The sequence below is a fragment of the Talpa occidentalis genome, unplaced genomic scaffold, assembly GCF_014898055.3.
Source record: "Talpa occidentalis isolate TD23 unplaced genomic scaffold, MPIMG_talOcc4v2.1 talOcc4.9, whole genome shotgun sequence".
NCBI classification, from domain to species: Eukaryota; Metazoa; Chordata; class Mammalia; order Eulipotyphla; family Talpidae; genus Talpa; species Talpa occidentalis.
Window position 1 is genome coordinate 3860139 of NW_023605305.1, and position 25146 is coordinate 3885284.

The following is a 25146-nucleotide window of genomic DNA, read 5'->3' on the forward strand; positions in this document are numbered from 1 at the left end:
ACCCCGGAGCCTTGGGGAGTCTCTGGTGCCCAAAGAGGCCCCCCCACAGCTCTCATCCCTGCTCTTTCTAAGGAACAAACTGTGATGCCTGGCTGGCCGGCACCGGACCTGTGGGATACTCTTTTCAATCTTGACCAGAGAGTTTCAAGATCCTTTCTCCTAGCTCGGGAGTGGGGCCCCTCCAGGCCACCCCTCTCTGAGTCCCGGGGTTGGAACAGTAGGTTGGAGTGGCTGCTGGCTCCCAGCTTACCCACCCATGTTGGAGGCTGCAAGTGGGCGGAGGGGCCCCGGACACTTTCCCTTGGCCAGTGACAATTCCTCTTTTTGCCCATCGCACACACAGCAAAAACACTACTCGCACACGTCCACGCGCTGACAAGGCCTCCCTGAGTCGAGTGTACCACATGAGTCTCTTCATGACTAGTATATCGTGGCTCCACATGGGTCCTTTTTCTGCCATTTCTCATCTATTTTTCCTACTGAACAGCTCCCTAATTTCACGGCAGGGAATTACCTTAGCCAACTATGTACAGTTTCAGGGGGAATAAATCAAGATTTCCGTCGTTTCGAATCTAAGACCTAGACATGTAATTCAAGCTTGACCAACTGAGCGCACTCTTCTGGGACTAACTCGAGCTGGGTGACAGCAAGGACCACACCAAGAGGCACCGACTCCAGAGGCTGCGCCCAAAGAGGATGGTCAGCCCTTCCCACTGATCAAAAATCAGATCTGCCTTCCACCCATTCTTTGAGTTAACTTACCAAGTTAATTTTGGCCAACACCCTCCAGCTAGCATTAGTGAGTATAATATGCTCACTTTTATTAGATCACAAAAACAATGTATCTGCCCTCTCAGCTGCTGAATTGAAGGTTCAAAGCCAGTAATTAACATCAGACTAAAAATTCTGGTATAATTTACCTCTCCCCACTCAGCTTACTTCCCGTAATTCTTATGCATCTATCTTTTTAACACTCCTCCTGTGTGTGTATATATATATAGGAAGTATGAGATAATTTCCAAAAGCAGGCAAGTTGCAACTAATTTTAGAAATCAGGAGGGGAGAAAAGTAAGGAAAGTAATTACATCATTTTCCAAGAAATGGGCCTATTTCTTCTTTTTCTTTCAACATGGGTGTGTTTGCTTTTTGTATTATTCTTAGTTTTTAAGCAAAGTCCTTGGCGTTAGCCAATTCTCACGTGCCTGTGCCACCTTACAAAGCAGCCGTGTGCCCTGAGCCTTCAAGCCTCCATTTCCTGACCTGCGTAAAGAGGCAGTGACTGGTCTGTCAAGGGACTTTGTGAAGACCAGCAACGGCGGGTATAAAGCAGGTCCAGCACAGAACAGAGCCGGCACTTTTAAAACACTAGGGAGTTTCGGTCCTGGGCCCCAGCTTCCTCACCTGCGCAGGCCTACTTCCACTCAAGGCCACAGCCCCCCCACCTGGCAATAAGGCACTTTAGAAGATCTAGAGAGTTCCCAGCTGGTCGGAATTCGCTCCTAGATCTGCCTGTCCAGATCCTACCACTGCAGCGTGAACTGCACTCGCCCACACAAACCCTCAAGCAACAGAAGCCTGCGTCTTCCTCCCCTTCCTGGGCCTGTGCCCTAGTCCACCAGGGGCTAAGGGCAGCTGCTGGGGTGTGGGGCCTCTCACCCTCAAGGGATGACAATGTCTCCAAGTTGAGCTTTAACTTGCGGGGAAGAAACTGGGAAGCACTGGTCTAGGTGTGATTCTCAAACTTCAATGTGTATTTAAATCACCTAAGATCTGGGCCTCCCTGGTGGTGCAATCTATGAAGCTCTCTGCAGCCACTGCAGCACGAGTTCAATCCCTGGCCAGGAAGCTATCCACATGGCGCAGCAGACCTCTCCTGTCTCCCCACTTCTCCCCTCAGCAGTGTATTTCAGTAGATCTGCCTGTTCTGCTCCCCATTCTGTCTCTGGTGAGTCCTTTCAACACCCCACCCCACCCTTCTGGCCTGTGCCCCAACTCTTGTATGCATTAAAAAAATAAATCTTAAAAAAATAAAAAGTTTAAAAAAAAATAAATCACCTAAGATCTTATTAAACAAAAGCTCCATTTCAGTCATCTGGGTGGAAGCTGCAATTCTGCAATTTTTTTAAGGTTTATTTTTCCAACCCACTCTCACAGGATGCTAATGTGTGGCCAATGCCTGGAGCGCCAGTGTCTGGAGAACATGTTTCACTGGACATTTTTTTGTTTGTTTTGGGTAAAACTAACTTTAGAATAGCAGTGTCCCGGGCACCTGTAGTTACTGCAGAGTGTATCTGAAAGTAACTAATCAAATAAATCTTAAGAGTACTCTCACCACAGCAAAAAAATATCTAACTATGTAAGGTGAGCAAACCTAGTGTGGAAATCATTTTGTAATATACATACATATATAAAATCACTGCATTGTACACCTGAAACAATGTAAACCATCGATTCTACCTCAACATGGCTGGGGGGTGGGAGGGATAGTGGAAAGAAATTAATAGAGGAATATGTGAATATGCCACCCACAGCAAACTTTAGAAATCAATATTCTATGCCAAAGATGCCCATAAGGGAAATCTGGCTGCACATGGCTGTGTAATAAATCAATTTGTCACCGTGACAGTCATCTCAAAAGTAGAGTATCAGCCAACAGACAACAAAGAAGGCAGATTAGACACGAGCCGCAGGCCGGTGTACAGCAGAGCCCACACGCCTTTTGTTTGGTGTTGCATTTGATAACAAGTCTATGAAATCATGCACTGGGCAATAAATGACTCAAGACAGACTTCCAGGAGAATAATTCTATTTTACTTCATTAATCAGGTGATAAATCTGTTAAATTTTTGAAAGGTGTTCAAAAACGTATTCAGCAAATACTGTGGAATACACACTATTGGTGCAGATGCCAGGAACTCAATAAGCAAACACAGCATTGCTGTCGTTATGGAGGAAGGAGCAAGGCACTCATCCTACGGTAATAACAGAGATTAACAGAAAGTATTACTACTGTAAGGACAAGCAGAAACATACATCATGCCATGACAAGACCTATTAGGGTAATCCAGCGCAGGAAGGAATGACACTAGGAGGGGAGAGCTGAAAACAGGGTGAGAATGAAGTACGTCTGCGTGTGATGGAGAAAGGGGGTTCACCAGAGTAAGACAAGGTCCTCAGACAGGAGGTAAAACAGGCTGTGTAAATAACTAAAAGTTCATCATGCTGAACGCGTAAGGATGAAATAAAGGTAATTCCAGCAATGAGGAGCAGAGACCAAAAAAAAGCTGGTTGTGACCATGCCTGAGATGCAGCTGATGACAAATTCTAAGTAATATCCAATTTCTTAACACAATCGCATTCTTCTGAGATCAAATAATGTGAACACAGACTTGTTTTTCCCTCTAGGACAAGGAAGTACAATCACATAATTTCCAGTAATTCTGATCCTCAAGGTACCACTAATTGCTGGACTCATTCAAAAATAGCAATAATTTTTTGGGAGGTAGCTACCATTTACACTCAGTATGACAACAAACTTAGCCAAAAAAAAAAAAACAAAAAAAAAACTAATCTGTGCTTTATATCCTAAAGAAACAAATGGACACTAATCATCTACCATTCAAAAAATATCCTCTAGAAAAAATTCTCTATAAAATCCTATAGATTTCCTACTTAAATATATAAGCTATAACTAAGCATATTAAGCATGTAGGGATCTCCACAAAAGGATGGTTTTTCATCTCTAACAAGAGATTATTCTAGTGCTTTGCATCAACAAAGAAAAAGATCAGAAAGAAAGACGAAGAAAAGAAAAAAAATCAAGTCCCGTCATGGAAATCTAATCACAGTACCCTGTTTCTGATTCTTCAGTGGAGGGAAACGTAAGGAATACACAATATTTATCAATCCTCCATTGAGAAAGAAGTTATTTGGAGCAGGCAACCTAGTCATTTCACTCAAATGCATTCCCCAAAAAGAAAAGAAAGCACCAAGAAGATCTGTCTCCTAACCTAAGAGTGGAACGTCCACAGGACCTGGCAGGGTGCAGGCCCCGGCCCCAGCACTGCCCCCCTCCACTCTCAGTCACTGCCAGCGCTGTAACCTGAGCCCTCACCTCTCTACAGTATCAGCTGTGATCACTGTGTATCACATGAATCATCTTCATCAAGTAATAAAATGTCATTAGGAACACAAGTGTATTGGCTTAATTTCTAATACTGATCGCCTTCTGAAACAGAAAACTAATTACTAAAAGGGGGCAGGGAGGTGAGGGAAGGGGCAGGAAATGTGCTCGCGTATGAGAAGTTCAGACAGCGGCAAGTACTGGGGGAAACTACAGTGCCAGGTTAATGACAGAACAACCTCCCGTTCCAGGAAAAGCATCAAACTGGGAGGCGTTTAATATGCTAATTGGAGCCCATGAAAGTCCTATCACTCCTCAGCAGGGTAAGTAGTCAAACAAAGAGATCTTAGCAAATGTGACCGGCTTCTGCAAGAAAAGCAGATTAACACACAAAATGCAGACATTCGGGAAAGGCTGCGCTGGTGTCCAGCAGGTTCTGAATGGCTCACTCCCTGCATCTCATGTGGAAGGTGCACCGGTCTCTCTCTGAGTTTATGCTATGTGCCTCGACACATCCACAAAGAAGTACACTTTCTAGAAAACAAAGCAGGATAGTTGGCTTCACCTATTACTACTAATTAGAGAGCCTGAAGTTCAACACTTGGGAAAGCAGGCCATCGGGAAGAGGACGCCTTGGTGGGAAGGCCATTATCAACAACTCCCTCGAACCTGGTCACTTCCGTTGCCAATGTAAAATTTCCTCTTTCCAAAATCTGAAGGTTAACCTGCCCCTACCATGTATTCCATTCTGCAGGGTCACCACGTCCAGTTTAAGTTGAAGGTAAAATGCACAGAGGAAGTCAAAGATGAAAACATTTGAGCAGATGGTGACGCAAGAGAACAGGCACAATGAGAAAACGAGAGAGAGAGACGGACAGGCAGGCAGGCAGGCAGACAGACAGACAGAACAAAGAAGCAGAGAAACACACAACCAGGGCAGGACACTAAGCCAAGCAGACACCAGCAAGAAGTGGGTAAATCCAACGGACAAAAAGTGGGTTAATGTGTCCACTCTCTTGATTTTTGTTACCCAAACCTACGACTCACTGTTCTGGGTTCCAAGCCACCATTACCATACAGAGGGGCATCTGTTTCATCTACATTTCTCTATCATGCTGTCAAGACCCGAACGTAACACTCCTTACCTCCTGGTCTGTAGACGACGTCATCCTCAGTGATATAGGACGTTATCTCTCCAGTGTCTGTCCTTTCGTAACGAGACTTTTTTTTCGGTGGCTTCTTTTTGTTCTTCTTGGTGGACTCCTCCGCCGTGGCACTGTTGTTGTCATTGTCCTCGTCTTCACTGTGATCGCTCTCGGCATAGTTTTTGGCGCCTCCTTCCAAGGTACAGCTCCGGCGAGGCCGTGAATTCTCACTCTCTCTGGCTTTGTCTCTTTTATCTCTCTCTCGGTCCCGATCTCGGTCCCGATCCTTCTCTTTGTCTTTGTCTTTGTCTTTGTCAGCTGTCATGATGCGCCACGTGCCTTCTTCTGTCCTCTCACGGCTAGGCCTCCGTGAAAGGTAGACAGTAAGCCTGGGCTTCAGTCTTCTGAATTTCTCACTCAATTCCAGGGAAAATCCAACCACTCCAACAACCCCAACGTTTCAAAAATGCTAGAAGAGAAAAAGAAACTGATTTTACTTTAACATCTTCTCATGCTTCCTTCTTGAAAGTATATTTTATTAATTAAATCTCTTGATCACGCTTTAACCCTGAAAATTTCTCACCACCATAGGGCAAAAAGTTAGGACAAGTATGAAATGACACTTAAATACTTGCAGTTTTGGCCTCAGCATATGGTAGGGTACTTTCTACCACACCAATAACGAAAGTGTCTGCATGTGTAAGGGTAAACTATGCTCTCTATACACCGACTGTTTTCTTGTTTTTAAGGAAAAGGCAAATGTCCACCATCTTCGAGAGACTCTGGCTACTTCTCCAAATGTCCAGAGCATCCATCAGGAACAAGCAGGAGAGTCATCTCAAATAAAGTTGATGACTACAGAGAAAGGCTTCGCTTTCAATTATACTGTCCTATCTTTAGGTCTACTTTCTATTCTAATTATTTACCAGGAAAAATGATTTCTTTCAAGACATATTATCTCTGTCTTAACAAAACATAATAGCTTCCAAAAAACAATCTTCCAACTTTAGAGAATATTAAGTGATCTCTACATTCTTTCAAATAACCACTAACAGCTTCACTAATAAGCTCCTCTCAAGTATAAACTCAACTGTGAGAGTCAAAAGAGTTTGTTTTTTTTTTTTTTTTAAGTATTTACAATGGAAAGAGTGAATCCTAAACTCCAATCCAACATAATTCTTATAAAACTTTCATAAAGGGAAAAAATGTTTTGCTTACAAGTCAGTTTTGGAGTAGTCACAATAACTAGTAAAATATCTTTTATTGTCTTCCTCAACAGCTCATCTCATTTGTTCAACAATCTTTACCAAACAATTTGCGGCAGGTGTTTGGAGCTAAAGACACGGTAAGAGGAAAAGCCATGGTCCTTGCCCTCGATGGTCTAGTGCAGAAACAGGAGGCAACAGCCCCATGTGAGAACCATCTGTATTTCATGCAGTAAGGCCAGAAAGGAAGTGATATATGCCAACAACAGACTGGTCCTCTCTACTTAGACAACAACAAATGGCATGCTGTTGCGATTCTATGCCTCAAATGCAGAAAAGATTCTCTTTGGTCATGCCAAGACCATAAAAATTATTAGATACTCTTGCCAAAGTTCTTAGGTTAAACCTGATACCAGAAAAGACCTCCCAGTAAGCATGTTCTGTATCCTTAGGCATTTGGGGGGCAGAGGGGAGAAGGATATTGACGCAACCTTTGGGAGAGAGGCTGATGACGGGGTAATAACACAGTTTACAAACAAAGTCGGATGAGTAAAAGCATGTGGCACAAACCCAGGTTACTTCCTTCTACATAGCAAATAAGCTTTCAAGTAGGAATTCCATTTTTTAAATATATATCAAGAAATTGAAAAATTATTATAGTACCAGTAAAAGTTCTGCCTAGATGAATCACCTGCTAAACAGACACTAATAAACTGCAAGTCCCTGCAGACCACCAGTGTTGGCAACTGAAAATACACAGACATATTACTTTCCCACTGGGTTTAAGTTGAGAACATGAACCAACCAATCATGCAAGAAGGAAAACTATCAGCTAACAGTGGTTAAAACATTCCTCTTTGACTCTGAAAACATATGAAGTTCTACTGGGAGAACAAGGAGTTGCGGCTGAAAACCTCTTAGAGGCAATTCAGGACTTCTGGATAAATTTAAGAAAAAGATAATCTCTCTAGGGTTAATAAGACAAGTGCTCCCCAAAAAACTGCATTCAAATGGAAAAAACCACCCACGTGCACATTCACCACTACTCCATATAAAATCATACCTTCTTTTCTACTCACATAAAGAAATAGTTGTTTCTACAAAAAAAAAAGAAAAAATTCATCCACAAGAAACCATCCACAAGATGAAATCGTGTGTGGGTGTGTGTGTTTCTGGAACTTTCAGATAATTAAGAACATGGATAAACCAAAGCAAAAATCAATCCAAATGCCATTTACCTTTGGCTCTAAAATATAGCTGGGGCCTCCCTGGTGGCGCAAAGGGTTAAGCACCACACTATGAAGCAATCCGCAGCCTCTGCAGCACAAGTTCAATCCCTGGCCAGCCAGGGAGCAACCCACACGGCACAGCAGACCTCTCCTGTCTTGCCCGCTGCTCCCTTCAGCAGTGTACTTCAGTCAGTCCCCCTGTTCTGTTCCCCACTCTGTCTCTGGTGAATCCTCTCATCCCCCACGTCTCTGGCTTGTACCCCAGCTCTTGTATGCATAAATAATCTTTAAAAATAAAATAAAGTAATAAAATAAATATAAAATAAAATATAGCTGGATGGGGACGCATTTATTTTCTCCACATTTACCCTACTAAACATAATTTTCTGAGTCTCATTACACAATGAGCAACATACAATAATGTGACATTTGAGAAAAGGACCCAGGGAGTTAGCAGAGAGTGCTGAGAAGGGGACCTGACACTTCAATTTGCTAGAAATGATCTGCAAAACAGACAGGGCAACCGTGTCTTTACGATGAGTTTACAAAGAAGGTACCTGTGACGACCTCGTTCCATTTTCTCTCTCCATAACGTAGTGAAGTGAACCAGACAGAAGTCACCACCCCACTTTACAGACATCATCTACAGGAGGCCACACCACCAATGATTCTAAAGTAGTTCTTGCAAAGGCAAACCCCACATGACCTGCATAACCTGCTGCCAGCTGTCCTCTGTGATGCCAGTGTCAACAGCTCTCCAGGTGCCAACTCTTCCTACATGTATTCATGCTGATGATTTGCACAGACAGATTAAGGAAACACTCACTATACCCTCTCCTTCCAAATATCATTTTTCCCCTCCAGGAAGGAAGACAACAATATTCAAAGTGTCTGTCAACCACTGCTCAACCTAGTTAAAAGCAGGAAACATGATAAGACAGATAACAAAGAAAGAAAAATCTATCCCACAACATACTACACATTCAACATTGCATTTATCTATTCATTGCACAAAGGCCTAATGGATGCCTACTGTGTGCTGTTACTGGTGGGTTCAAGGAAGACAGCAGAGAATCACTTGCATAATTCCCTGCCCGCAGGGAGCTGAGGTCCTAGGGAGTGGGAAAGACCATAAACAAAAGGATAATATTTGTGTCTGTAAGAAGCTGCCCCCAGCTTCTGCAGAGCCGGTTCAATCCCCGGCCACCAGTGAGGGTCCCACATGGTGCACAGACCTCTCCTGCCACGCCCGCTGCTCCCCTCAGCAGTGTATTTCATCAGTCTGCCCGCTCTGTTCCCTGATCTGGCTCTGGTGAATTCTCTCACCCTCCCACACATCTGACACTACCCAGTGCTTGTACCAGTAAGTAAGTAAATAAATAAATCAATAAATAAATAAATCTTTAAAAAAAAAAGATCTTAAATGGGAGCTCAATGGGGACGGGGAGTGTGGGGGGCTGCAGTTTTAAACAATGGTCAGAGAAGGCATCACTGAGGGTCAGGGCTGGAGCAGGAGCTGGAAGGTCACATGAGGGAGGCTGGTCCAGCAAAGGGCAAAAGCAGCACAAATGTCCAGAAGTAACCGCGTCAGGCACAGTCCAGGGGGCTGCAGGCACGAGGAAGAGGGAGGGTGGGAGGAAATGGGGACAGAGAGAAGGGGCCGGAAAACACCAGGCCGTGTGGCCAGAGCAAGCATGTGCTTTTACTGCAGAGCAAGACAGCAGCTCTGCCGGGATCTGAGTGGCAGAGAAAGGCATGCTCTGACGTCTGTTTACGATCACACCTCACGCAAATCCCTGAAGGGATGCAGGGAGGGACGCATGGGGCACAAGGGATGCAGGGAGGGACGCATGGGGCACGCTGAGGGCCAGGAGGCTTACCGCAGTGACCAGGGAAGTGGCCGGGGCAGTTTGCAGGGCCTGGAGTGCAGCAGTAGAGAGGCGGAGTCGTCACCTTGTTTCCTGTGTCTTTCAATTAAGTAAGAGTCAAAGAGGATGTGATGGCAAAGTGGGAATTTGAGAGGTGAACGTGAGAGGGAGAAAGTTGGGAGTGAAGCCGGGATTCTGGCAAGAGCATAGCCCGATGAGTGTGCCAGCATCTGAATGTGGGGGGTAAGATCAGGAGCTCAGGTACAATCATGTTACGCTAGAAAACCACAGAGTTTAAGTAGGCGGAGCTTAAGGCTGAAGAAAAAAATGTAGTTTTGTCAACCATGAGACTGAGTAAGATCACCATGGAAGTGTGAATAATTTTTCTGGTAAAGATTTTTAAACTCACAAGAAACATTTTTACTCATGCTTGACGGAATGAATATTCAAAATAGACTTACACCGCACTCTACTTATCGAAACCCATTTGAATAAAATACTAAAATTTCTGTCATGTCTAGGGTTCAAACCTCACTTAAGAACCATCACCAGCCACTGCGATACGAGTTCGATCCTCAGGCAGTGAGCTGACCACATGGCGCAGCAGACCTCTCCTGTCTCCTGGCTGCTGCCCTCAGCAGTGTATTTCAGTCAGTCCACCTGTTCTGCTCCCCACTCTCTCTGGTGAGTCCTCTCACCCCCTCCCCCGCACCTCTGACCTACACCCCAGTTCTTATATGCATAAATAAATAAATAAATCTTTAAAAAAAGAACCACTTCCTGTGACTATTTAAGGAGACCCAGGAGGGCTGCCCCCAAGACAGCACGGCAAGGACACAGGCCCGAAAAGCCAACACTCAAGTCCAGGGCACTGCCCACACCGCGGCGCCAGCTCGGCCGCACCGCTGCAGAAGATGGCCCAGACCCGCCAGCTGAGAGCCGAGCCAATGAACTATACCCTATGCAGCTGCACCTACAGACTGTGACATGCTTTACAAGGGTGAGCTATCAATAATCTATCAGTAAATCACAACGTGCCATCCACCACAGCAGCTGACACCTGGCAGTATACTGTGCTATGCGAGAGTATCAGCCCTAGCTTCAGGAACCCACTGCCCACCCACCACAGGATTAAGAATGAAACCACATTAAACCGATTACAAATGAAATCAAACTTCACAAATATCTCCCTTGGACCATGTGACACCCACTTTCTCTCGGACACTTGCCCTCGCTCCTGCCCGGGTCCTGGCCTACTCAGCTGCTCAAGTCACGCTCTACAGGACACTGGACTCTGGCTCTGACTGCAGCTAGTAACTGATTCGTCCTCATTCAACCACAACAAGAAATATCTGTGGTTATCAAATGCCCAGTCACACCCCAGGCATCTTACCGAGCACTCGGTGCCTCCCAGCCGAGTCCTGAATAACCTCTGTAATTCACCTGCTGCTCCGCGTGACTTGCACGTGGCCCTTTCCACGCCGCCCTGCTCTCGCGCAGGTCAGCCAACTGCCGTCTAAGGCTAACTGGCCTCCGCCCACGCAGAAACCAGCGTCTCACACGCCACCACTTTTTTAAGTTTTGAGCTAACAATTCACCTACCATATCACCCGCCATTTCAAGTGCAGTTCATTGCCCACCATTCCTTTTCAAAGATGACCACTTTCCTGTCCCGACAACCCCTCCCCTCTTCTCTCCCCTGGGCCTCCAGCAGCCTCAAGACTCTCCCTCAGCCCTCAGAACCCATCTGCTTAGGTCCCCCCCCCCCACTTGGTCTGGCCTCTGCTTGCCCTCAGGGCCTCCCCCAGGCATGTCTGTGGTCCAACTCCAGGAAGCCGCCAAGGCCACCCACAACGCCAAGGCCACCCACAACGCAGCCTCCCGGCCTCCCCACCCACCATGCTACTCCGCTCTGCTGCTCGGTGGTGGGGCTTCTCCATAACCCACAGGCGCCATGCGTGGCGATCGAGGCAACAGCTCCCAGCGCTCGCTTCCGCCCCCAGTGTCACCGTCCACACAGACGGTCTGACAGGCACGGCACGCCTGCATTCCCGGCACCGGCCTCTCCCGGCCTCTCGCACTGCTCCTCCTCTGGTCTGGAGCCTCCCTTCTCACCCTCTGCTTCTGTCCTAGCCAATGTCGCACAGGTCACCAGCCCGCAGGGAGCACGCCCGGCGCCTGGCGTGTACGCAACTGCCCCTGGGCAAGGGCTCCTCTCCATGTCCCTAAGGCACCTCAACTGTCCAAGCCCAGGCCACGCTCTGGCCTCAGCCTGCCCTCTTCCAGGCGGCCTCAGCGCCCGGCGGCCCTGCCCTGCTCCCCGGTGCAGGCTGGACCCTTGAGCAGCATCTTTACGGCAATCTTTTCTCTCACCCCATCACCCACAAATCCTGCCACGGTACCTTATCAATTTCTCTCAACTCTTCTTCAGATCATCCCCAACAGGTCCACCTTAGGCTGGGCTCCTGACCACCCACCAGCTCTCTTCACATCCACTCCTCTGAAACTCGGGATTTTTCCCGACACGACAGTCGGGATGCTCCTTCCAACGGGCTTACGTGATCACCTCAATCCTCCCACCTTAAAGGCTCACTGACTTCCCGCTCGTGTCAGACAAAAACCCAAATGCGAATCATCATCCACAAAGCCCGCTCTCCATCGCATGCCACCCTGGCCCCAGCTCCCTTCCCTCGGTCCCCGCGCCCTCCTGCCTGGAGTGGAGTCCCCAGGCCGGTTTTCCTTTCTGTCTGGGATGCCCTGCTCCTCACCTGGCCCAGGTATCTCCCACTCTTCCTTCAGGTCACAGTTCAACAGCAACTTCCTTAAGGTGTCCTTTCTTGTTCAAAATTAGGTTGAATCCCTCCACGGCATTCGCCACAACAGTAATTTCAGATTTACTTGTGTGGCTTGACTAACAGCTGTCTGCCTCCAAGCCCGAAGCTCTATGAGGCTTGACATGTAACTGCTTTTGCCCTTTGCTGCATTCTTAGATCTTCGCTCCCGCCTGGCACATGAAGATGAACAATAAATGACTTCTTTCTGCCCTTCTCCATATAGCTGGGTCAGTCAAAAGAGTATTATGATGACCCATTTATTTAGGAAAGAATAATATATCGTGAGGCCAGAACTAAGGTGGCGTTCAAGCTGGTTCATAAACCACGGACAGCCCAGGGAGAAGCAAAGAGGAGAAGCCAGGCCAGGTGGGAGGAACTGCAATCAAGCGTTCAGTGACATCACACCCGGCCGGCAGCTACCGGGAGCAGCAGTAGGAAATAAGTAGCGAGGGTGGGACAAAGAGAAGGCCCTAAAATAAACACTCGTGGAGCACTTACCACACAGGAAGCGTTTTATTCAGGTTACACTACAACAAGACAAGTGGACTCTATCATCCACTTCCACTGAGAGTAAAAAGATTAATAGCTATTCAGGAAAACAGTGTGTAAACTAGGCCATGCGCTCATCCTAAGCATGACCCCACTCAGGAGGGACGGCATGCGCCGGGCCGAAGCCAGCCCAGGGCGGCGAGGAGTGGACCAAAATCACAGTTGGTGTCAGTGCCAGAGCCATCCTCTTAACCACAAGGCTCTACAGCCTTCAATTCCACAGCCTTAAACGCCAGTACCCAATACAGTGGTCAAGCACATGGGGTGCTGTTGTAGGCACCTGGGTGGAAAACAGCACTTTGGGATCATTCATCTTATCTGGCAGGAGATCTTTCTCATCAAGGGTAGCTAATGCCATCCAAACACGCTTACTTTCAAAACCACTATCTTTGAAAGTCTAAATTAAGAACCAAAGCACCTCAAGAACTTCTGCCTTTGCCATTTCTGCATTTCCACTGGCTCAACAAATGCGTCAGCGATCTCTTTTAGGAACAAAATGAGACTGCCCCATTGTGGAGGCCTCTGAGGAAGCGGCCTCGCTGCTGGGTCCTGGCCTCAGGAGACACACCCGCAGCCACCAGCAGCGCCGCAGAAGGCCGCCCAGCTTGGGGGGGTGGGGGGGGAGGTTTGCTTTCATAGAGAAGTCAACCTTCCTTTCCTGCCCCCTTTCATATCAACATTCTGGGAAAGAAAACATAGTGGCTTTTGCTCTAGAAAGGGGAATGTCACTCTCACACTTGTAGTCACTGCATAAAAAATTAAGGCATCCTCGTAAACAGCAATATGCTGTGAAGAATCCCTCAAAATATGCCAGAGAACCCTGACAAAGCTGCAAGGTAACACCGAGAGACGCGGGGAGAGGCCCGTGGGGCCGAGCAGAGCTCACGCTGGGTTCCACCTGAAGATGTGGCAGAGAGAGCACTTCCTCCAGTGGAAAAAAAAGGCTGCGAAATTCGTCCACCTGACCCAACCCAGGCATAGATGCAAAGGACTGCACGCGCCGTCAAAGTCACTTCATTTGGGGTTAGGATAAATGAATGTTTACACTCAATCCATCCTGAATAAGCGTCTAGACTCACTCCAGGAACAAATGTCTTACTGAAGGAGCCTAATGCAAGGGAGGCACTGGCCAAATTCAGAAAATGACCGACCTTCTTTTTAATACAGAACCGGGAGGTGGCGCAGAATGAACCCCTTTATCAGAAAGAGGTGAACACTTGGGAGTGCCCTTCTGAGGCTCCCTGAGAGAATTCAGATGGGTGGACGCTGACAAATACCTTAATTTCTTCCACAGAGACATAATAAACCACAGGACCTTCAAAGGATGGGAAAAATATCCAGAACAGCAGAACTCCAGGTTATAATGAACAACGCAATTAAATAACTGTAAAATCTTTTTATTTGAAAAGAATTCCCAAAAACTAGGTGTTCAAAGAGGTTTCACAAGAAAATCTTAACTTCTCCCTGTCTTTAAAGAACACACAAACTCTCGTCACACAAGCACTATCCTTCCTATACTGCTAAATGTGAAGGTTTTGCCAATCACACACAGAAGCTTCTGCCTTGGACGGGCCTACAACACGTGTGTCTTCTACCCAGTGGGTTAAGGACAATGCACGGCTCACTCTAAACCAGGGCATGTTCTACGTTTTGGGTCAGGTAATTCTTTGTCGCAGGGACCTTTTAGTCCATTTTCCCTGGTCTCTACCCACACAGATTCTGAAAGCACAACCCACGGCTCCAAGGAGAACAAGGTAAAATATCTCCAGAGAGCGCCATGTACTCCCTGGGAACACCCACCCACAGTGGAGAGTCACTGCTTGACACTCTCAAGTTATTTGCTAGTGTAGGTTTCCAAGGAGTAAGCATCTGCGTTGCTTTATTCAAAATGCCTGACTAATATGGATTCCATAAACACCATCACAAAAGCTATAATGAACCATGTTTTTTGTTTTCTGAAATAAAGTGGGCTAATTCAAAGCTCTGCCTGAAATAGTAATCACACAGATGTCTGAGGCTGAATTAGGGAAATGGAAGTAAATATCCTGAAAAATTCTGGTGTTTCTGGCAAGGACTGAAGGGTTTTGGGAGTAACGTTACTCACTGGTGACCTGCTCTGGCACCAAAGCCAAGGAGATGCTTCTGCCAACACTTAAGTAAAAAGAAAGCCTGGTGTTCATGATGCCAAACCAAGCACCCGAGAGGTTGACTGTCTGTGAAACCAAGACCCAGTGCATAAAAGGGGGAAATTCCTAAACTCACTTTTCCAAAATAGGGTCATAAGTAAAACACCAAAAGCAGAAGAGACAAAAATAAAAAGCATATGGAGAAAGCAAACGTGGTCTATCCACATGACAGTAAGGAAGCGTGGTGCTGGCGCCCAACGCGGGGGACCTGGAACCCGGCGCAGGCCTGGGGTCAGCACCTTTTGGGTGGCTGCAGTCACGGGCTGTGCAGAAAGGCCAGCCCAGAGACAGAAGGCGGATCTGCAGCTGCTTCGGGCTGGTGGAGGGAGGGAGAAATGGAAAGTGGCTGCTCTGGCTATAGGGTTTCTTCAGGGGCTGATGAAAATGTCCTGAAATTGTGGTGATGGTTGCACATATCTGTGAATTTACTGACAGTCATTAAATTGTCTACATTAAATGGGGAAATTACATGAGAATTGTATTTCAATACAGCTGTTAAAACACATACACACAAACAGCAACATTACGAACTAGTAAGAAAAAGCTCAAGCTTTGCTATAGCTTAAAAAAAAAAAAAAAAAAAAAAAAGACACACACACAGCTGGCTACAAAATGCCTAAGGATGAGCACCACCTCTGCAACCAAGGAAACCACTCGCACATGGAAACGCAGAGTTAATCAGGCACAGAGGAAGAGAGGTTTTACTTTATGTGAGGCTGAGAACGAGGGAGATCCCTTTTGGACCAAGGCCATCTCCAACATGCAGGAATACTGGGTCGGGCTTACTGCCTCTGCACAACACGGTCAAAGGCAGCGACGTGACCCAGCGTTTCCTCCAGGCTGCAGAGCTCCGAGCTGCACAGTAACTGGCAACCCTGGCACATACGCGCGCAACACCTGATGAAAGGAAGGACCGTAGGTTTTATACTTAATACAAACACACTTTCCACGTGTATGAAAACCCAAAAGCATTCACAATGCACATCTAGTCCATGGCTACAAATTCTATCGAGGGAAAAACAGAACCACAACACTCGCTGAGCAGTCCTAACATCACGTGGAATATGATGAGTCTTAGATGAAAAGGCAAAGTAGCTCTGACTAAAAAATGAAGTCCCAACAGAAACTCAATTTGCCATTTTCTCTCTCTGAGCTATTTTAACTGGCTGTGATTCTCGCTGGGTTGACCAAATATATTAGCTGTCATCCTTGTTAACCTGATGTCTTTTTTTAAAAAGGCAGGCGGGCCACAAGAACTACTCCATTCCAGACGCCAGCAACTAGCGCGCCCAGTGGCTGGGGGCGGGTGACAACGACCAACAAGTAAATCTCCATTTGTGGAAGAGAGTACCTGTCAAATCTTAGTTAACATTTATTAAGCACCTACTAGGTCCAAGTACTGTCCTCGGAGCTACAGATAAACGCACGACCAGAACACACAATCTCCACGCTCAGGGAGTTTACAAGTAAGCCTGGGGGAGGGGGTGGTGGGTGCTCATTTTTTAAGGTTACCGCTGTGGAGGCGGGGTCATTTGATCTACAGGGAGTAAGGGAGCAAGTTGTGTGGCTACCTGGGGGACAAAACCTTCCAAACAGAGAGAAAAGCAGGTATTATGACGTGAGAAGCAGGCCTGCCACATCCAAACAAGACCAGGAAGCTGCAGCAGGAAGGCAAAAAAGCAAGCAGGAAAGGGAGAGGTCGCTGGGGGGCATATACTGCCCTAAAGGAGAAGCCTTGGCAGGACTTTGCATGGAGAAGTTAACAATCTCAGTTACTTTTTAACAGACTCCTTCAGGCTGCGGTAGGGCTAGGAAACTATTAATTCAGGCAAATAGAGGTAGTAAAGGTGTTAAGAAGTAGTCAGATGATGGACAGGATCCCCGAGCAGAGCCAGCAGAATCTGCTGTCAGACTGAATGTGATGTGAGGTAAAGAGGAACATAAACACAGACCCCAAGTGAGCCTGAGTAGCTGAAAGAGTAGAGCTGTCATTTTCTGAACCCGGGAATTCTGTTTGGAAGATGTTATACTTGAGATGCTTAGTTCATATCCAAGTAGAGATATATGTATGGGCTGAGACGTCAAAAAGGTGTTAAGCATTAGAGATACAAATCTCAAAGTTTTCAGCACACGAACAGTACCTACAGCCCTAAGACCAGATGCACAATGGTCAGGCGGGGGGTGGGGGGTGGGGGGTGGGAATAGTCTCTGGAGCAAGAGAACAAGATGAAGCAAATGAGGCAGTACTGACTGCCCTACCCACCTGTGAGCTGTGGGTGAAGCTGCCAGGGCAACATGACTGCATCGGGACCTTGTTCTGAAAACCCTTAGATGAAAACAATACGCTGTGCTGTTCACAAAGAAGCACCCTACATGTGCAGGGGCTGCCTCCAGGCAAACCCTATTAACGATGTCACCAAATAACGCATCTAACAAAATCCAGGCTGTTAAGAGCCCTGGCTGGTTTTCAACTAGATTCCAAATCTGTGTGCATTATCAATACAATTACTATTACATTTGTCAATCAAAGAGGAGGAAAGCTGCTAGATTTAAAGAATAATTATAGTTTGAAAATAAACCTGCAGAGAGACTAAAGTACCTACGATTAATAAAAAGATATTTCCAGGTTCAGTCTCAGCACTCTCACTGATGTGGCCTGCGTCTGATCCCCGGCCAGGAAGCCAATCCAATGGTGCAGGAGACCTCTCCTTTCTCACCCGCTGCTCCCTTCAGCAGTGAATTTCAGTGGATCCACCTATTCTGCTCCCCACTCTCTCTCTGGTGGATCCTCTCACCACCCCCCCTCTGGCCTACACCCAGATGCAAAAATAAATAAATAAAATCCTTAAAAAGATATTTTCAGTAATCAGGAAAGCACAGTACTCTTCTGGCATTTGCTACCATTTTCATTTTATAGTAACCTTCCACAAAAAAGAAAATAAATTTGTCAGAACGTCTTCATCAGGAATTGCATGTGGTGACTTCACACCTAGAAACTAAACTGAAAATGTTTGGTTCACAGAAACAAGCTCAAATTTTCCATCAGAAATTCTGAACACTCTTTACTTGGCTATTTTAGGCAAACTCCATGGCTATTATTGTTATAGGACAGGGAGAGGGGCAGCCCAAACCCCGCAAACCTGCCTATTCTAAATGGGCTCTGCCATCCGCCGCATCAACACAAAACATAGGAGACTTTAATGGGAAGGAACTTTAATAAAACTAGGAAACAACACAGGTAAGGCAAAGAGTCTAGTTTCTAAATGAAGCACCCAAAGTGACCCGTCCCCTCGTGGGTAAAAGTCCATCCATATGGGAATGGGCCAGAACAAGGCCCCAAAGCCTGCCACAAGTCTAAAGCATCTTCCAGTGGGGACCCACAGCAAAGGGTCAGAAATAACCAGACAAGCCCAGAAGGAAAAGAGCAAAATCAACATCAAGATAAAAACTGCCATTGTCACCTCCCCACGGGTCTCACCCACATCTGTGTCACCCAGTCCACGACCAAAAGACAAGCGCAGTTTCTTCACGTGTCTCTAGGCTCCATGCGCCTCCTCCAGGTCTCCTGGCTCCATCCTGCTCCTTCCTCAGTCTCTTCTGCAGCTTCTCCTCTTCCTGCTCAGCTCCACCCTCCCTTGGGTGGGGCAGGGAACCTCCCCCTTTCCTGGGGACCACCCTGTTACATTATCATCCCTCACTGTAGTTCCAATCTTGGAATGCTAGAGAATCTCTAATGAATTTTTCAGTCTCCAGTTTACCCAGTACCCTATGCAAACTCATCTCCTATTTATGTGGTCAGCGAAAGCATGTTCTACAGTTGACTGTTGGAGACTCTGTACGTGTTTGCACCAAATGACTTAGTTCCATTAGCATCCAGCATAGGAAGTGTCAATGAAGTGGGGACAGGGCGCTGTGGAGGGTCACTGTCTGAAAGTCTAGATTTCAAAATAGGTTTGTTTAAGTATACAGCTCTAGCTGCTATCATTCACCAGCAACTTAAAGCAGCCCTAACTTCCACTCCGCACTACAGTTCTCTCTGTGACCAGAGCAGCATTCAAATCACCAAGCAAAACTGGAGAGCACCTGGGCAAATCCGTGGACAATGCCTATGGGAAACAGGCACTTTCCATTTTGACACTTGAAAACGAGAAAGTGCAAGTGCAAAGAAGGGAACTCCAAAGGAAGCACCCGGGGGGAGCACAGATCTACAGAACATCACCTGGGGTTCGCACGGCAGGGGTCCCTGTGGCAGTATCCCTCCTTTGGGCATTTGCACACAACAAAAATATTCTTTAGTATCCTTTGCTCAGGATAAAATATCCATTCTACTCACAAGAAATCTGAGTAGTGTAATCAGCAATACATATAATACTCACATGGAGGTCAGAGTGATATTTTTTCCCCTCTCAACCCTCTTTTTAAGAGTAACAGCCATGCCTTCGAGCTAAAACAGTCCCTGTTACTCTGTAGGAGCTTAATTTGCTTACTGAAAGCTTCAGAGGATGATCCACACCAGCTCCATGTTCTGCTCAGCATGCAGCATATTCTCTAGCAAACACGCCTGTACCTCTCTGACTAGGTCCACCTGGGAATAATAAAGGAATGCCATCACATCTACATCAGTAGACTTGGCACCTCTCAACACAAGTGTCTGTCAAGATCTTGGAATGAAGGTCACCAGTGAGAAAAACCATTAATTTTTGGAATAGAAGGCTCCAAAAGATAAGCACCAAAAGTTAGAAAAACTAAATATCATGTCTCTTTAAAGAATGGGGTAAGAAAGCTTAATAATATAATTTTATATTAAAACATACCAAAATTGGGCCTCCCCGGTGGCACAGCGGTTGAGAGCTGGGTTGCGAAGCTGCCCGCGGCCTCTGCGGCGCCGGTTCGATCCCCGGCTGCTCCCCGGCCACCAGAGGAGGGTCCCACATGGCGCGCAGACCTCTCCTGCCGCCCGCCGCTCCCCTCAGCAGTGCCCTTCGGTCCTTCTGCCTGCTCTGCTCCCCGCTCTGGCTCTGGTGAATTCTCTCACCCTCCCGCGCTTCTGACTGTACCCAGTGCTTGTATAAACAAAACAAACAAACAAAATAAATAAATAAAACATGCCTCTATAAAAAAAAAAATAAAATAAAATAAAACATACCAAAATTAAATCTGACATTACAATTTAAAATGCGATTTTTTTCTTTAAGTGTGCAACTTGCAGCTTCTTCACAGATCAGTGGCCTTAAGAAACACCTCACCTTGATATTTGTAAATTATTAACAAAGTCCTGTAACAATCACTAGACTACAAGGGCACCTTTTGATTTATACACATGAGCATTATCATCAGGTGAAAAGTAATACGGCGAGGGGGTCTGTCTCCAGAGCTTTACCAACTATGTTTCTGAAGACATGAACCACACCCGCGAACCTAACCGTGGTCAAGGTGACAGGACCAGAGCGGGCAGAGAGCATGTCTTCACAAGTCTTCCGACAAGCCTTGCATTGGCCATGTGTCGCAGGCTTGGTCAATATCACAAGTATTCTTTTCGAAGCTTTCAGCTCACGTGGTGTAAGATAAAGATAGTAGCTTAAATTAAATAAGGTCTGTTCTGTATCCCAATTGTTCAAAGTCAAGTTCCCTTGACAAATTTCTCCAATTTTGCTGTCAAGGTAAAATTAAGCCTACAAGCAAAAAATTCATTCTGTTCTCCACAACCACAACAAATATCAGAAGCTCAGTTTATTGCCCAATGTAAATGTGTATTTAAGAGCTCTAGTCTCCAGTGACCTTTAAGAAAACCTGGAAAATGCAAGCGAGGCAATATTCAACACTTGAGAACATAAATCTCAATGCCAACTGACAAATACAACCTGGAAGGATGAAATGTAAACGGAGTACAGGGTTACAGCAGTATTCTCGCAAGGAAACCTTCTCACTTCAGAAACCAGAGAAAAGTCAAAAGCTTTCAATGGAAAAAACTGCCACTTCTGATAAAAGTTAATATGCTCAAATCCACAAAGCCTATGGGAAATGGAACAATCCCTTCTTGACTCTCCTCTGCTTTCTCCTGCAACTTGCAAATTGACTGAAAATATGACTAACTACCTAGAGACATGTGTGCCATTTTCAGCAACTGGTAATTTACAGTGTTGTTCGGTTTTTTTTAACAAACTGGATATGATGTGTTACTCCTTCCCTAGATAGCTCGGCCACTTTTGATAATTTTTAAACAAATGACAGACACGACACAAATTGGCAGGTAATTTTTTTGGGAATTTTAGAACTGTGTAGAACAGTCCATTTTTCTCACCAATGAAAAAACCCAATAGTCCTCAATGGTAGAGAAGAGATTCCTAAGAGTTCCATCACCTCATTTGCAACTACGTCAACCCCACTCTCCACCAGGATCCAACACGTTAAGGAACAAGTTACTGGTAATACTATTAAACTTCCCCATAGTCTTCAGCTTGGCAATCACAAAAAGGAGACAATGCCAGGGGTCTACGAGAGCTAGTTCCCACAACGGACAGCGAGTGGACAGGGCCCCCAGTGATTCCGTGACTGAGTGCAAAAGAGTTTTTAATTGTGAAAAGTGTTGGTCTGAGCTGCCCGTTCTGGGGCTGCGCAGACTGGGGTATCCACGAGGAGCTGGGAAGGCAATCTGACGTTTCCAAGGAAGATAAAGTCAAAGACACGGACTCAGGCGCCAGCAGTACAAAGAAGTTGCTAAAATCCAAAGATTTGATGAATAGACCCATGAAGAGCATTAGATGAAGAGTATAGAGAATTAAACATAAGCAATTTCCAAACCCAATTCCTAAAAAAAAAAATCTGTAGGCCCGATGAGGAGGGCCGCAGACCAACAAGCACAGCACCTTCCACGTGAAGAGACTATGGGACACATCGCTTATGAGCGTGACTCTTGACGTGCACATTACAGTTCGTCCATCAAAGTCTAGGAAACATGTAGGTAAGAAAATTCTTTAACAACTTAGATCTCAAAAAAAAACCACACACAACATACTGCCCCACAGCATACTGCCCAGGGTAACTCACCTCCACGTCACAAAGTTAACGTGACCAGTGCCAACTTTCATTCTTCCTCAGAGCGCACGAACTGTGGACAAGCATAATGAAGTATACAGCTCAACTGCGCTGCTCTAATCTTAGGAATGACTGGGGAATCTAATGCCCCCTCCCCCCAAAAAAAATACCTGCCACATCAACATGGGCCTTAACCACTGATCAGGTTTTAGAAAGTAATCCGAATTATTGCACTGGCCATTGTCTTCATCCGTTAGAAACCAATATCAACCAGGACCTCCCTGGTGGCAGAGAGCACTAAGAAGCTATCTGTAGCCAGGGAGCTGACCCACATGGCACATCAGACCTCTCCAGTCTCCCCGCTACTCCCCTCATCAGCATATTTCAGTCCATCTGCCTGCTCTGCTCCCCACGCTGTCTCTGGGGAACCCTCTGACTGGCCTGCATTCCAGCTCCTGTGTGCATAAATAAAATAAAATCTAAAAAAAGAAAAAAGAAAAATAAACCAACATCGATCAACACCATATAACGATGATTCACTTCACGGAACATTCTTGGATGACAAGCTGAAGGACGAACTAGAGCAAGTCAGGTATGTTTTACTAGAAAGAAAAGAATCTGCCAGTCAGCAACAAGGAGAAAGGAATCAGCTCCCTCAGCACAATATTAAATTAAATGTCGACAAAGAGAAGAGAGAGCAGAACATAGGAACTCAAGAAAAAAGGCTCTTGATACCTCCAACACCGTAGGTGCCATGGTCGCGGGACTGACATGGCCCCAGCGCACCCCAGCCACCCCCGCTCCACGCCAGGAGAAGGGGCAGGGGCTCCCTGTGATCGCCAGAGACAGCCAGCCACTCACAACGAGGAGCACGTAACAGGCTGGACGTAATGGCAAGTGACACTGTCACTCTCTTTCCTCATTCCGTGCCCTCAGTGACCGTGGCCCTCAATGTTTACTCTATAAACACAAACGACACCTAGCTTTGGTCTCAATCTTTAATATCCCCATTGAAGAAGTGCCAAGGGAGGACTATTATGAGGTCCAATTTTCTCCTTCAAAAACTGCCCCTCCAGACCTCACTACACAACCTTGTTCCCCCACGAGCCTCCAGGGACAGTCTTGTACACGTGTCCTCCACACCGGGCTTGTTCTTTGCTCATGCCGTCTCTTCCGCAAGCTCAATAAATGTCCGCGGACTCACTGGGGATCACTCCAGTCCCCTCCGAGCCCTACGTTGTCTGTGTTAGAACACGCGCAGCTGACCCCAGAAAAGCTCTTTCAGTCGTCAGTTCTCCCAGAAGCTTGCTTTGACTCTTCACGTGCCTCTAACGGGCTCCTGTAGCCCCCGGGAGCCTGTTCCCCCAAGCTCCTCACTCTCGACTGTATGAGCATGTCTCCTGGTTCCTACTTGATGACCGAGAGCATGAGCTGGGCCATGTTTAACACTGAAAGCAATCTAATATTTGATAAACGAACAAAATACATTTGTTAATTAGATTTCATTTCTCATTACCCACTAACAAGCTTTCTTCATTGTGTTCTTAAGGCAATATTCATACATTTCTCATTAACGTTTTTCTTAAATACATTAAAACAGACTACTTTTGGATTTTTTGTTTTAAAAATTAAATTACGGACCTCCCTGGTGGCGCAGTGGGTTGAGCACCACGCTGTGAAGCTGCCCACAGCCTCTGCAGTGCAGGTTCAGCTGGCCAGGGAGAAACCCACATGGCATGGCAGACCTCTCCTGTCTCGCCCGCTGCTCCCCTCAGCAGTGTATTTCAGTCCATCTGCCTCTTCTGCTCTCCGCTCTGTCTCTGGTGAATTCTCTCACCCTCCCACACCTCTGGTCTGTACCCTGGTTCTTGTAGAAATAAATAAATCTTAAAAACAAAATTTAAAAAAATAAATTGCAACTCTCCATGTCACACATTGTATCTTTTTAAAGATTTATTTTTATTTATTTATGCATACAGGGGTACAGGCCAGAGGTGCAGGGGGTGAGGATTCACCAGAGACAGAGTGGGGAACAGAAAAGGCAGACTGAATGAAATACACTGCTGAGGGGAGCAGCGGGGAGACAAGAGAGGCCTGCTGCGCCATGGGGGTCAGCTCCCTGGCTGGGGATCGAACTCAGGCCACAGGGGCTGGCAATAGCTTGATAGTGCTGAGACTTTAACCCCTGCCCCACCAAGAAGGCCCTCCATGTCACACATGAATGATTTTATACTCCCCCTTTCATTCTAATTTTCTCTAAAATAAAGAAATAAAAGCAAGCCTGCAAGACAGTAACATCTGTGTACGAGAGCATGTTCTCACACGGTCCTCATTTTACAGCCATGTGCATGACTTAGGAGCTTTAATCTAGGGCTATGCTGTCCAAAGTGGCCGCCACTTGCCACATATTGCTATTTAAATTACTTACCAGTAAATAAAATTAGTTAGTCCCTCGGTCATACCAACCTCACTCCTGGGCTGAGCACCATGTGGCCAGCAGCTACCACGCTGGTCAGCGCATACAGGGACCACTTCCAACATCCCGGAAAGGTCTATTTGCACTGATCAAGATTTAAATGTATTAACATGAAAATGCTAAGAATCCCAGTTCATCAATAAGCCACTTCCCTTTAATCAAGGCTAACGGTGTTAAGGACAAGAATATACATAAACGTGAACCCAGGGGTTTTGTTCTTGACTCTCCAAAAAAGACAACAGCGTCCAACTCTCCCTAGAAAAGATGGAGTGAGAGGCCCCACAGCAACCTAAGGCTTTGCTCTTCCATTCTTCCAGCAATTTACACGACTTGCCCTGAGGAGAAATGAGCCAGAAAGCCATTCTCCTTGCCAACAGTGCCTCCTGCCAGGTCTTAGGAGTCGCAGGCTGTGCTGCCTTGCACCCTCAGCACTCCTCCTTCATGAATTCCCTCTCCACAGGACTCCACTGACTCACTCAGCACAATATATGCCACC

General features: G+C 46.3%; 1 protein-coding gene across 1 annotated transcript in view; it reads right to left on the reverse strand.

Annotated features, from left to right (window-relative positions):
- Nucleotides 1-25146, reverse strand: part of RERE (arginine-glutamic acid dipeptide repeats) — a 360449-nt gene that overhangs the window by 219925 nt on the left and 115378 nt on the right. Inside the window, 1 exon segment of the mRNA XM_054691464.1 lies at nt 5269-5737. Within this exon segment, the coding sequence (XP_054547439.1) occupies nt 5269-5593 (325 nt within the window). The 5' untranslated portion in view covers nt 5594-5737.